General features: G+C 33.1%; 1 protein-coding gene across 1 annotated transcript in view; it reads right to left on the bottom strand.

Annotated features, from left to right (window-relative positions):
• Nucleotides 1–15,377, bottom strand: part of C1H14orf39 (chromosome 1 C14orf39 homolog) — a 53,536-nt gene that overhangs the window by 16,346 nt on the left and 21,813 nt on the right. The window contains exons 4-12 of the mRNA XM_067740596.1: nucleotides 13,823–14,010; nucleotides 13,688–13,730; nucleotides 11,877–11,997; nucleotides 10,843–10,934; nucleotides 9,263–9,396; nucleotides 7,913–7,989; nucleotides 3,336–3,421; nucleotides 3,191–3,246; nucleotides 82–143 (exon numbers count right to left, since the gene is read on the bottom strand). Of these exons, the coding sequence (XP_067596697.1) occupies nucleotides 82–143; nucleotides 3,191–3,246; nucleotides 3,336–3,421; nucleotides 7,913–7,989; nucleotides 9,263–9,396; nucleotides 10,843–10,934; nucleotides 11,877–11,997; nucleotides 13,688–13,730; nucleotides 13,823–14,010 (859 nt within the window). The remainder of the gene's footprint in view (nucleotides 1–81; nucleotides 144–3,190; nucleotides 3,247–3,335; nucleotides 3,422–7,912; nucleotides 7,990–9,262; nucleotides 9,397–10,842; nucleotides 10,935–11,876; nucleotides 11,998–13,687; nucleotides 13,731–13,822; nucleotides 14,011–15,377) is intronic.

Below are 15,377 nucleotides of genomic sequence, written 5' to 3'. Positions count from 1 at the left end.
CAAATTGAAATTAAAATGGAAACAGAATACTTTAAATTGTAATATTTTGCTTAGAAATTAGAAACCAAACATTTGACTTACTTGTGAAGTACATTTTGATTCTCTCAATTGTTTTACCGTCTCTTTATCTCCACACTCAGCATCTGTTTGTTATATGAGAACAAAATATATTTTCTGTTTGTAATTTAATTGTAAATAAAACATATTAGCCAAACCATATGAAATTGCCAATATTTAACTATTCTGGGTCTATAAAAATGGAAATTTTAGGGCTTCCCTGGTGGCGCAGTGGTTGAGACTCTGCCTGCCAATGCAGGGGACATGGGTTCGAGCCCTGGTCTGGGAAGGTCCCACATGCCGCGGAGCAACTAGGCCCGTGAGCCACAAATACTGAGCCTGCACATCTGGAGCTTGTGCTCCGCAACAAGAGAGGCCGCGACAGTGAGAGGCCCGTGCACCGCGATGAAGAGTGGCCCCCGCTCGCCACAACTAGAGAAAGCCCTCGCACAGAAACGAAGACCCAACACAGCCAAAAATAAAATAAATAAATAAAATTTTTTTTAAAAATGGAGATTTTAGATAGTTCAACCCAATACATAAAGAGAATAAAACCTATATGAACAGTTTAACGAACGAAATTATAAAGAGAACACCCCATGTAACCACCACCTAGGTAAAGAAATAGAACATTATGAGTTCTCCATAAGGCCCCATATTCCACATATCTTCCTCCTCATCAGTAAACACTAACCTGACTTCTGTAATAATCAATACTCTGATTTGCTTTATACAGTTTTATCACCTAAGCAATATAGTTTTTTTTCCTGTTTTAAAATGTTATATGATGAAATAATAATACATTTGTCGTGCTTTTTTGTTTAGTATACACTTATGAGATTCGTTATGTATTGTTGCATATAGACATAGTTTGCTTCCTTTTACGGATGTATTCCATTGTACAAACACAATATATCTATCTATCCATTCTATTGCAAATGGACATTTGGGGTGTTTCTGCTTTGAGGCTATTACAAACAATGTTGTTAACATTCTTCTATATATATACTTGTATATATGTACTTGTATTTCTCTAGGTATATACCTAGGAGTGGAATTACAAAATATAGGGTAGTGTATCTTTCATTTTACCAGATGTTAAACTATTTTCCAAACTTTAGTTTTGAAACTATTCACCAATTTTTGTTGTGGCAGCTAGCCATCCTGAGCTATCCTAGGAAATCATTCGATTTCACCAGACAAAATTACTAGTTCCAATTATAATTTAGTTATATGACAATGTATTTCATTTATAAATGACAGTCCCTACCAATAGTTATGAGAGTTCTAACTGTCCTACATTCTCATCAACATCTACTATTGTCAGACTTTCCGAATTTTGCTCATCTGATGGGTGTATAATATCTCACTGTGGGTTTATTTTTCAGTTTCCTGATTTGTTGAACATCTTTTCATGTTTATCTGCCACAAAAGTTTCTCTATTTGAAGTGCCTATTCATTTATTTTGCACATATTTCTTACTGGGTTGTCCATATTTTTATTCTTGGTTTGTAGAAGTTTTTTATACATTTTTGGAAACTAGTCCTTTGACAGTTTTATGTATTGGAAATATATTCTCTTGCCTCCCATTCTTTTCATAGTGTCTTTTGATGAACAGAAATTCTTAATTTTAATATAGCCAAATTTATCAATTTTTCTTTTATGATTTGGCTTTTTAATTCTTTTTAAGAAATTCTTTCCTATCTTGAATAAATGTTTCCCTATTTGGTCATCTGAATGTTTTATAGTTTTGTCTCTTGAGTTCAGTCACAGTACTATTTTCACAACATATTAACTTCTTCAAAAGATAGGGTTGGAGATTGTTGAAGAGTATTTTCTTCTTGGAAGATAATTATATGCCTTCTTGGGTGTGAAGCCTCACCATACATGCTCAATGGCAACTAGGACTATGCCAGATACATGCACTTCCCCATATATCTGTATTAGGGGGTATATTGTTCCTAGAGATTATCTGTTCCTCCCTTGTCTAACACTCTGTCAGCTTAGCATATATAGAGGATTATAAACAGGTGAAATATATCACCTGGGCAGATAAGATATAATTCTTTTCTCCAGAAGAAAGCAGGAAGACTATCCATCTGCATTAAATAAGCATATTGTCTTGGTTGAATCCTATATTGAGAGTGAGAGGAATAGACTCATAGTATATTATATGACCATTCTGAATGTGCATATATTTGCAGAAAACTACACTGTCAGAATAAGCCATTTTTTAAATTTCAAAATAAGTCAGTAATCCACATGCTATAGACAAGAAGAGGTAAAGACTAACCTCAATGTTGTTAATGCCTAATGAATAGAATAATTACTATGCATTATTGGGCTACCAAAAAAATATATATATATACATATCTATGTGTCTCTATGATATATTATATATTTTATATATACATATACATACATGTATACATATACATATACATATATACATAGAGACAGAGAATGAGTCTTTGTCTCTCAAGGGTGCATCAAAGTTCCAATAGCTAGTTGATTCTAGGATAAAAAACTCATACATATATATTCTGTGACCTTTCTATGATTTTATTCAAAGAAAATAATCCAAGATAATAAAATATTTATATAAAAGAATATAGTAGCATTATTTATAACAGCAAAAAACCTGGAAATAACAAAATATTCACTGTGAGAGAATGGCTAAATAAATTACAGCATACTGATGCAAAGACCTATTATAAGTCATCACAAATAAAATCTATTTAATGGCATGGAAAAATATCCTTAACAGTACATCAAGTGGAAAGAAAAGGATACACAATAATATACATAGTATGCTTCAAATTTGGAGGAATAAACTAAAAGAACAAAACACAGATATGCATAGAAAAAAATATAAGAATATACAACAGTATTATGTAGTGTCAGTTATATCTGGGTGGTCATATTTTTGTTTCTTTTATATTTTTCTCCATTTTCCAAATTTTCTACAATAAAATGTATTTGTTTTATATTTAAGAAAAATGTATTTAAAAACCAGGCATGCATGGTCAGTTAACCAGAGATGCAACCAATACAAATAATTTATTTGACTAGTATAAAAACCTGATATAACTTGCTACTCCCATTTCTTAGGAAAAATATAAACAGCAAATACCTGTATCTCCCTTTTCCAACCATTGATTGCAATCTGATTGTTTCGGTGGAGTTAATCTAAAATACAATAAACAAAATTTTTATATTATTTACTGAGCGATAAATTATTTCAGAAAATAAAGCATTTTCTTATTTTTAAAGGTTACCTGAACTGCATAAAATTTTGTGAACTTTTAGAAGCCGTAACATGTGAACACTTTGAATGGTTATTCACAGCAGAGTCATTCAATACCTGAACAAAAGAAATTAAGCATTAGAATTGACTACACAAAACAACAGAATGTTTTGCTTGCCATGGATACTCAGGGCTCTCCAAGAACACTGTCATCTTCCTCATCCTCACTGTTATTATCAACATCAACAACAACTACAAACAAAACATTAAATTAAATGAAACAACTACATACAAAACATTAAGTCAAACACTGGGAAACAAAAAAGGTTTAACTCTCAAGGAATTTGATGTTTTTGACAAGTATAATAACTATGCCTGATAGTATTTCTTCATTTAAGGTAAACTTTAAAATTTTTCTTCCTTATTCATGATTAATCAAGTGAATCTTACCATTTTCTCAACTAATAACCTGATGTCTGTGTCTCTCCATCCCCTATAATCTCACAAATTGACTATAGGAAAGGAAAGCAGTAGGTTAAAAGATTAAAGCCTGAAACTTTCTTTTTAAAATATGTATGACAAAGCTAATATTTCATTTTTAACTTTATTTAATACTAACATTATTTATTTATTTTAACATCTTTATTGCAGTATAATTGCTTTACAATGGTGTGTTAGTTTCTGCTTTATAACAAAGTGAATCAGTTATACATATACATATGTTCCCATATCTCTTCCCTCTTGCGTCTCCCTCCCTCCCACCCTCCCTATCCCACCCCTCTAGGTAGTCACAAAGCACTAATACTAATATTTAAATCGCTACTTTACTAATGTTTGTATTGTCTGTTTCAAGTCTTTCATTCTCCCTGAGTCACTCATTTTGAAGAGTCACTGATTTTTCTTATTTGACCTGAAATTAAAATACCTTTAATAGGAAAGTTTATCCATTTATATTTGTTATAACAGCCACTGGTCTTAATTCTGTCATCTTATGTGCCTTTAGATCATAAGAAAAAGACCTTGTCCCTCAAAGAACACTTGGCCCTTAAAGAACAAGTGTTGTTACAGTTTTGATGTATGTTTTTTTGTTTGGTTTTTTTTTTTTTGCTGTACGCGGGCCTCTTGTGGCCTCTTCCGTTGTGGAGCGCAGGCTCCGGACACGCAGGCTCAGCGGCCGTGGCTCTCGGGTCCAGCCGCTCCACGACATGTGGGATCTTCCCGGACCGGGGCACAAACCCATGTCCCCTGCATCGGCAGGCGAACTCTCAACCACTGCGTCACCAGGGAAGCCCTTGATGTATGTTTTAAACAATATACATGTTTGTATATTCCTCCTGGTACAAGTATTTGTACAAGTATTTCAAGTAATTGTTTAGAGTAGGTGCCAAGAAGTGAAATTGCTGAGTATGTGCATTTTTATTTTTAATGAGTACTGTGAACCAGTCCTCTAAAGCAGTTGTCCCAAATTATACTCCCACTGGTGTTGACTTCACTAGACATTATCAAATGTTTTAATGTGTGCAAATCTGACAGGTGAAACCAGGTATCTCATTGGTTTAATTTGCATTTCCCTGTTCTCCTGAGGTCAGGCATCTTGTTATGTTGAGTGACCCTTAGTCTTTCCTTTTATGTAAGCTGACTTATCCTCTGACCATTTTTATAGTTTTTTAAATTAATTTTTAAGAATTATTATGTATTTCTTTGTATATTATACATTACAGATACCAATCCCCTAAGTGACAATTCTGTCGCTCTTTTAACTCTGTTAGTGTCTTTCACCATACAAAAGCTTTTTTATTTTGATATACTCCATTGATCAATTTGTCTTTTATTGTACCACACTGTTATAATAACTGCATTTTGATAATGTTTAAAAATGTTTGGGAATGATGAAAATGTTCTGAAATTACAGTGATGATGGTTACACTATCTTGTGAATATACTAAAAACCACTGAATCGTACACTTTAAAACAATCAATTTTATATGTGAATTATATCTCAGTAATGAAAGTTTAAAAATAAACATTTTAGGACTTCCCTGGTGGCGCAGTGGTTAAGAATCTGCCTGCCAATGCAGGGGACACTGGTTCAAGCCCTGGTCCGGGAAGATCCCACATGCCACGGAGCAACTAAGCCCGTGTGCCACAACTACTGAGCTTGTGCTCTAGAGCCCGCGAGCCACAACTACTGAGCCCACGTGCCACAACTACTGAAGCCTGCGCGCCTAGAGCCCGTGCTCCACAACAAGAGAAGCCACTGCAACGAGAAGCCTGCGCACCGCAACGAAGAGTAGCCCCCGCTCGCCCCAACTAGAGAAAGCCCTCGCGCAGCAACGAAGACCCAATGCAGCCAAAAATAAATAAGTTATTTAAAAATTAATTAATTAAAAAATAAAAAAAAACATTTTAATATCTGGTAGTAAGAGTCTCCCTAACATTCTTTTAAAAATCTTTATTTAAAATCATTTATTAAACTATTAATATAGGAAATCATATTGTTAGATTTTTCTTAATGCTAAACAATCATTGTATTCTTTGGGAAAACCAAGGTTAGTCACAATATATTACTCTTTCAATGTTACATTGCAAAATTTGGTTTGCTAGTAACTTATTTAGGATTTTTACATCTATGTTCATTCTTGAGACTTACATACCATAATTTTTCTTTTCTTTCACTATCCTTGTCCTTGCTATCTAATGGATTATTCATTTATAATTTGTTGGATAGTTTCCGACTCTTTTTATACTCTGGAATTGTTTGTATAAAAAGATTATTTAATCCAATGGTTCTCAACTGGGGGCAATTTTGCCTCTTAGGAGACATTTGACAATGTCTGGAGATATTTTTGATTGTCATAATTTGGGGATGAGGTGCTACTGGACTCTAGTGGGTCACAAGACGACCCCACAACAAAGAATTATCTGACCCAAAATGTCAACAGTGCCACTATTGAGAAACTCTGATCTAATCCTTAACAGTTTGGTAGAATTCAGCTGAAAAATTGAGTCTGGCGTGTTCTGAAGGGCATGTGTGGTGGAGGGAAAAGGGAGGGAAATAAGGGAGAAAAGAGGGAAATTGGTATTTATATACACTTCCATTTCACTTACATCAGTTTCTTCTAAGTTATTGATCTATTCATGTTTTTCTTTTTCAGTCTATTTAGCAATTTATATTGTGCTAAAAACCTGTCCATCTTACCTAAATTTTCAAATTTATGGGTATTTGGTTTTATAGTATCCTTTTAGGACTTAGAAAAGATGTCTTACATAAGTGTAGAGATATGCACCTTTCCCCCTTTTTATTATTTTCTTTTGTTGGGGGGGTATTCTCTTTTTTCTCTACACTTGCTGAAACTTATTAGCTTTTGGCTATATTAATTAACCCAACTTTCAAATTTCATTAATTTCTACTTTCTTTGCATTTATTATTTTATTTCTGTATTTTGAGTTAAGCTTTTCATACTTTGAGTGCAACTTTTCATACTTAAAGTTCAGCTAATTTTAATCTTTCTTATTTTCTAGTATATTTGTTTTCAAATATAAATGTCTCTCTGAGGACCAATTTGGCTACTTTTCACAGGTTTGGGTTTATAGTATTCTTTTAAGTAGTTTTTAAATTCTATTTTGATTTCTTCTATAACCCAAAAGTAATTTCAAAGTATGTGAATTTCTTTTTTCTCAGCCAGATAGTTTTTTGAGGAGAGGGCTATGTTTTCGTTTAACTTGTATTTTTTTATGCTGTGGTTAGTGAAGAGAGCAGCTTTTTAGAATTGGTTGAGATATCCTTTTTGTTCTAGTAAATAGTCAATTTTGGTGAATACTGCAAACAAAATTTAACTGAATTTTGTGTATGTTGGGTAAAAAGTTTGCTAATTGTGCTACTCAGATCCTCTACATCCTTACTTATTTTTCATCTATTTGATTTGTTCTTATGACAGAAACTGCCAGTTTTCTATCCTATCCAATATCTACATTTCCTTTGTGTTGTGATTTTAAAAGCAAACAAACAAAAAACCCATCATATTTCTCAACCTTTCTGCAGATAGAGGTAGCCATGTTACAAAGTTCTGGCCAATGAAACATTAACATAAATTGTTTAAGAAGCTTCCATAAAAGATCCCTAAAATGAGGCTGACTCAACTAGCCTTTCTCCCCTTCTTCTTTCCTGCCTAGAAGGAAGATATGATGACAAGTTGTAATGGTTAGCTTCTGACCATGAAATAACCTTGAGGTGAAAGCTTAGCATTAAGGATAGCAGGGAAAGAAAACACCAATGGAGCTTGAGAAATGATGACATTGTGGAGATGGTGCCACAATTTCCCTCTTCAATATAATTCCTTTAGAAATGTCTTACCGTTTTTGGTCTACTGGGTACAGAGATTGGTATTTTCAAGTATCTTTTATTTTTAGAAGTAAGGGAGAAGGCTACAGTATGTGCTCAGGCTGCCATATTGAAACTCTTTTAAGTCTTTTAGATCCTGAGATTGAACTAATGGCTACTTTAATATATTTATAACACACACACACACACACGTCCTAAATGCAATACATTCACTATCTCATTTAATGCAAGCACTTAATTTGTACTATTAAAAAAGAAATACCTACCTGAGTATCACTTTCTTTTTGTCTGAAGTCAATACTGGCAAGTTTTGACTGCTTCACAGAACTTTCTTCTTTTTTATCTAGGTTATTAAATGGTACTACTTCAAATCAATTCCAGAAATAGAATCAAATAGCATGCCCAATGTTTAACCTAATCTTGTAATTTTAAAAAATCAAGTTACATTAATATTTAATTTAAATTAAAATAAAGAATTATGAATCACTACATATTCTTAATTCCTCAATATATATAATAGCTATTACAATAACCATGAACGTAAAATGAAAAACAGCTGACAAAAATAAATAAATTAAATTTAAAAAAACAGCTGACAGGGCTTCCCTGGTGGCGCAGTGGTTGAGAGTCCGCCTGCCGATGCCGGGGACGCGGGTTCGTGCCCCGGGCCGGGAAGATCCCACATGCCGCGGAGCGGCTAGGCCTGTGACCCATGGCCGCTGAGCCTGCGCATCTGGAGCCTGTGCTCCACAACGGGAGAGGCCACAACAGTGAGAGGCCCCACGTACCGCAAAAAAAAAAAAACAGCTGACAGGGCTTCCCTGGTGGTGCAGTGGTTGACAGTCCGCCTGCCGATGCAGGGGACACGGGTTCGTGCCCTGGTCCGGGAGGATCCCAAATGCCGCGGAGCAGCTGGGCCCGTGAGCCATGGCCGCTGAGACTGCACGTCCGGAGCCTGTGCTCCTCAACGGGAGAGGCCACAACAGTGAGAGGCCCGCGTACCGCAAAAAAAAAAAAAAAAAAAAAAAAAGGGAAAAAAAATAAAATAAAAAAACAGCTGACAAAACTACATCTTTATAATGGGACTACATCTTTATAATGGGGAACCAAAGAACAAAGAGTGGTGATATTAATGACTGGGGGACTAAAACAGCCAATACAGTTAACCTAACACAATGTAGTTAATCTATCCATTGAATGAAACATTCAAATATCTCAGTGACTAAGTCATAAATATCATTATCACAAGTCTGTCACTCACTTTAATCATACATACTGATAATACAACCTCTCAAATGAAAAATATATAATTATTCATCCTCCCCTGACAGCTGGAAACCAGGCTGAAACACTTTTTTAAAAAATATCAAAAAAAAAAAAGAAAAAAAAAATATCGTATGAGTGATTTCTTTCTCAAAGAGAAAAATGTTATGTATAGAAGGCACATCTTGTTTGCTCTCAGAAAAAATCAAAGTGGCACTTTACTGAGTCTATAGGTCTCCAGTATTGTTTGCTCTTGCTTACACCAAATGATAACTAAAGTTGCTCCTTTCTATTTCTTCTTTTAAGTGTTTTCAAAGAAAACTAAGTTTTTGAATAATAAACAGATACTGTACCTTTAACTCTTGGTTCTGAAGGATGCATCTTTATTGGTTTGACTAATTTCTGAGATTCATATGGAAGAAATAATTGACTGCTTTGAGGGGTTTTATTCAACACAAGTACATGCTGTTCATCTTTTTCAAAAATTCTAAAGAGTGAATTATAAATATTAGCTAAGTAAAAAATTAACATATTTTAAAGCTAGAAGAGATACTTAGATATTATATAGTTAAAACTCCTCAATTTGCAGATAATGAAAAGAAGTTCCAGAGAATTTAACAAACCTGCCCAATATTATTAAATTACTTACTAGTGTCACAACTAAAATACACATTTCCTGATTAAGTCCAGTGCTCTTCTCAATGTACGACACCCTCATTTTTAAAACATAATCATTTTAAAAGACTTTCTAAACCTGTGAAAAACATTTTAAACCAAAACTGTATTTGCAAATAGCATGCTTTAGATTTTGAAGTACTACTTCAAACTTTAAAAAGATTTATTCAGAAAAAAATCAACTAGCATGAACACAGACATCATTAAAGCAATATTACAATCATAAATGGATCTCTTAAATATTTTACTGGAAGAATAATTCCATTGAATTTTTCCTAAATTAGAGAAATAATTTATATTATTGATAGTTAAATAATAATGTAAATACTGGTATTATTTGATAATAACTATGAAAATATAAGTAAAAATAACTAAAGTTATATAAGTTTCTCTCAACAGAGAATTTTTATATTAAAAAGTTATCAATAAAGTGAAATTCTGTACATTTCTGTATTTTTCTAATCAATTTCATTATAAAATTAAAGACACATTACCATGGATGTGAGACGTGGGAGTGGGAAAATCAATAAAAATAACAGATCCAAGGAAATAAGATAAGGGAAATTAACTTGGGAGAAGAGTGTGTTGAAAAATCAGATTAAGAGCAATATAGCCTGAGAAGAGGAATTTAAGATTTTAAAAGGGTATAGGCAGAAAGAGAAAAAGTAGAAAGTTTATCAAAAACAGCAACAGTAATACATCTATTTTTCTGTCACACAATAACAGACAAAATCAATCTTTTCTTTTTAAGTGCCTCCACCACTGATGTCTATTTTATCACCATTAGGATGAAAGACAAGGAAACATATGATGCCACAGATTCAGTAACATTTTGATTCATCTTCACTCTCTGTGGCAAAGGAGAACTGGTCAAGCTGGTGACAGGATGATAAAAAGGCAAATACATTGCTGTTCCCATCATTTTTCCTCTTGTTTTACTCCTTTTGGTGACCCATAATGGAAAACTGGATGAAATGTACAACTGACAGGTTACAGAACAGCAAACGGGCTGCTGCTACCCTATTTCCCTCTACACATTATCCTTTACCTTACTAAATAATAAGCAATTTTGAATATTAGTCCATAATATTTAAAGGTATAAATTAATATTTTTGTAAGAAATGAATAGAAAACAGCCTGCACAATAAATGTTTATAGATACTATGTAAATATTAGTGGCTTGGGCTAGAATATGTAATCAAATTTTAAATGCAGAATAACTGTTCATATAAAATCCCATTTTAAAGTTTACTTATACCTTTCTTTCGATTCCTTTCTCTTTTCTATATTTTTATTTTTTTCTTCCCGAGTTTCTGAAAGATTCTTCATTTCATAAAGTCTTGTAATCTGCTAAAAGGAAAAATGATAAAGCAAAACAAAATAATTACCTGCAAAGCATTAAGGATAAACATATGGTTTATCCTAACTAATGAATATGATTTTTTCTACATAATCACAAGACATATTTTTGGTAGTATTAGCAATCTTTTAGTGAAAAGAGTCAAAATTAACAATAAATCATACTCCTTTTTTCTTACAACTCCATTAGCAAACCTATTAGATTTCAATGAACTTTCATCTTCTTTTTTAAAAAGGACAGTCAGAAGCAAAGTAGACATTGATTACCTACATAGAGATGTAGTTACCATATATTTTAAATAAAGTAGCATCCACTTTCTTCTCATTACTAAAATGATATTAATACTACTTGGAACCTCATGCCTATGAATGATAAATATACCATCTTTACACAGTTTTCAGAAAATTTAGAAAATCAGCTATTCAACTTTTTTTCAAGATTTGGAAGTGACTTTGATGGGTTCTCATATCCACCAATGAAAGCCACATTTCAATACAATACTAAAAATGTATTCATGAAGATATCATGCACCATCAATCTTAAAGGCTAAACTAGCTTTATAAAGATTATAGTCATAAATTTTCTAGATTAAGTCTTTTAAATTATTTACTGCCTTGTTCTCTTTTTTGACAACACTGTTGTAAGCTCTGCTAATGCCTTTAAATACCTATTATTAAGCTCCATCTTGTTCCTTCCTATCTTCTTTCCTTAGCACCCAAAGAAAGTTAAACTATTTCCCAAAACTCAGAGCTGAATACACTCAATACCTAAAACACATTTTGGCTTCAATGGTAATCTGAGGCAAATAAATTATTATAAGCTTTTCTCCATATCGAGGCTCTTTAGAAACAGTTCTTCTTAGACATTCATCTAACACACCATTACACTTATACATTAACACATATATTAGAAACATATAATAAAATTAATACCTGGTTTAAATAATTAATTTCTATTTCCACATCATTTACTTCTTTCTTCAATTCATATGATCTTTTGGAAAATTTGTTGGCATGTTTAAGAGTATCTTGTGTCTTACATCTCAAATTAACCCTTTTATGTTAAGGAACTATGTTATACAAGTAACTCTCACACTTACATACACTATATAAAAATAATTAGTATTATGTAACATTATTTGTATATGTACCATATAAGCAATATTAATAACAATATCTGAAAATAGCTGTAAGACTAGTACAAACATTTGGCAAACTGACAAAGACAATTTATTGTTCATCTATGTTATATATTTAGCTTAAAAATAACATTTCTTCAAAAATATGTGTCAGGATTTTTTCTTTCAGTTAAATATTTCCACAGGGTGGTTTTTTTACTTTTGGTTTTTACCCAACTTTATCATGTCATTTGGCATGATGAACATAATCAATTCAGGTCCAAACTTAACATCTTGTGTTTCTATAATTTATTTGTTCCAAAGTTAACATTAAAAATCCACTCAATTTTCCTTTTCTTGCTGTTTAAGGTCCATCAGTGCACCCTGCAGAACTCAAAAGAGAGCTGCATCTTCTATCTGAACTTTCTGCTTGAACTGGATTTATACCCAATTTCAAGTAGAGAATTTCTCAGCTGTTAATAGACACCCTGCATGGTTATTAGCTACTACCATTTCCTAAGTTACTCTACAATCCATTTAGGAGAATTTAAAAATGAATAAAACAGTGTCAATGAACAAGAATTCCAGAGAAAATCTTTATCAGACCTTTCCTATTTCGCTAAAACTTATGATTTATATGCTAGCACATGGAATTTCAGATGAACATTATTTATAATGCTATGCTGTTATCAAAAGTATCAATTTAAAATTTCAGATATAGACATTTAAATCCTAATCTTCAATTCTCCCTACCTCCATCACCTCTTCATGTCATGTAATCTTATGTCTCATCCGTTTCTACATCCAACTCCCTAAACCCCTGCTGTGCCTTATGCATCTACCAACCTCTGCCTCTTCCTAAACACAGAAGGGCAGCAAATGAACAACTAAGTACAGAATAAGCTAAAACCCAAACATGGAGAGAGCAAGCAGCAAAGGAGTTAAAAGGATGATTTGGGATGAAGTAGAATGAAGCAAGGTAGAATGCAGGGATAAAGAAGACTTAGTACAAACAGTGGAGTTATAATCTGATAGGAAAGCATATGAAGGATTGTGGAGGTTGGAAGAGGATTAAAGTTCCAAGTTCATCATCAGGGAAGGTCTCCTTGACAAACAGATGAGACTTAGACCAATTAAGAATTACTTAAGCATCTAATACAATGTCACTGTATTACTTGTTTACATGTCTGTTTCCTCTACTAAACTGTGAGCTCCTTATAAGAAAGTTCTGTATCTTCTTGAGTATTGCCTGTCACAAAGTAGGTACCCAATGAATTGTGACTCACCTCCTTACCATCTTCCATCTTAACAAGTAATAATCAATTGATTTAATTGGAACTCTTTGGTAAGACAGAGCAAGATGACTTTTTCATTGGTTTGGGTGATAAGATATGCCACTTAAAGACAGATACATATACCACTTATTGGCATTAAAATTTCTTGCTTCTGATGACATGCACATGTATGAAAACTAATCCCAAATGATCTTTAAAGTAATCTCTAAATTTTTTAATTAAACAAAATACCAAATCAATGTGATTCTCACAAGGAAATGCAATAACAATTAAAATACAGAAATAATACTTATCCAATAAAAATTCTAAGTAGAAATACTACTGTGGATACATATGTAATGTCCAACTGGTAAGTGATGGAAAGGGAGCAGGCACTGAAAAACAAAGTCATATTTTAGACTAATTTATTATATTTTTATTACAAAAGTAATGTTATTAAAACAGTATGTAACAAAACCATTAATACCTAAAAATTCCATAAAAATAGTTTCATTCATTTTTAGTTGTTCAGTACATGCCAACACTCTGTTTTGAATTTCTTCATGTTCTCTTTTCTTCTCATAATATTCATGTGAAAGAGGTGTTTCTGAGTATTTTTGTTGGTATTGCTTTAAAACATCTTTATACTGACATATATAACTGTGGTACATTTTTCTGTTAAAATTAAAAGAAATGATGTCAATATAACAAAAGTATATCTAAAATCACTTGTTAAAGTCTACTAAATTAAGCATAACAGACAAGTTAAAAATCTACTTATTCTGCTTCCCTCAATACTGTCTGTCCTTCAAACTTTTTTCTTAACTCTATTACACTTTTCAATTCTCTACTCTTTTTCTCCACTACCTGAGTTACTCACTCCTTAATCATTTTCAATTAAACTTCCACTTCCACCAGTTTAATGAAACTACCCTTCCCAAGGTTATCAATGATCTAATTTGTCCACCTTAGTGATCTCTTTTCACTTTTCATCCTAAATGACACTGCAGAACCTGGTTCTTTTGATGACTTCTTGAATCTCTATCCTCCCTGAGTTCTGAATCTCTATTCTTCCCAGTTCAGCTACCTCTATAACTATGCTATTAAATCTCTTCAGTTTTCTAAGCTAAAGTTATCATGTTCTAGGTGATAGAACTCTGGGGTCACAAACATTCTTGTATACTCCAGAACTATTTTATAAGAAAATTTCAGCACTGTTTGGAGGAACTCCTTCAAGTACAACTAAGGTAGAGGTGCCTGGTCATCTATTTTGGAACCAGTCTTGAATGAGATGGTCAATTCTTGCAAAAGGATATTAACTCTTCCTTCTCATTTGAATTTTGCTTGATCTACAATAGGGGTCAGTTACTATGATCAATGGGCCACATCTAATCTGCCACCTGTTTTTGTACAGCCTATGAGCTAAGAACAATTTTTACATTTTTAAATGATTAAAAAAACAAAAGAATAATAATGTTTCATGGCATATTAAAATTATATGAAAATCAAACTGTAATGTCCATAAATAAAGTTTTATTAGAACACAGTCAATCACTTATGTACTGCCTAAAGTTGCTCTTGTACCACAGTATCAGACTTGAGTAGCTGTGACAAAGACTGTATATTCCCACAAAGCCTGGAACGTTTACTATATGGCCCTTTACAAAAAAAAGTTTGTCAGTCCTCATCTACAACACTGAACATGTTCAATCCAGGTTCATTGCAAAAAACATATTCTTGGGAGGAGAAAAAGATGGCAGAGTAGAGGGACGTGGAGCTTACTTCCTCCACAAACACATCAAAACTACATCTACAAGTGGAACAATTCTCACAGAATACCTACTGAAAACTTGCAGAAGATCTCACACAACCAAAGCTACAAGAAAAATTCCCATGTAACCACTGCTCCTGCAGAAGGGCTGAAATCTGAGCCAATTACCTGCACTTCCGCTTTGGCATGGGGGTGAGGCTCGGGCAGGTTCTTGTGCAGGCAGATTTGCGAGCACACGTGCATGCCTAAAGGACCTCTGAGCTCATTATGA

This window comes from Pseudorca crassidens, chromosome 1 (genome assembly GCF_039906515.1).
Source record: "Pseudorca crassidens isolate mPseCra1 chromosome 1, mPseCra1.hap1, whole genome shotgun sequence".
In the NCBI taxonomy this organism is placed as follows: Eukaryota; Metazoa; Chordata; class Mammalia; order Artiodactyla; family Delphinidae; genus Pseudorca; species Pseudorca crassidens.
This window is presented reverse-complemented; position numbering and strand designations above follow the sequence as displayed.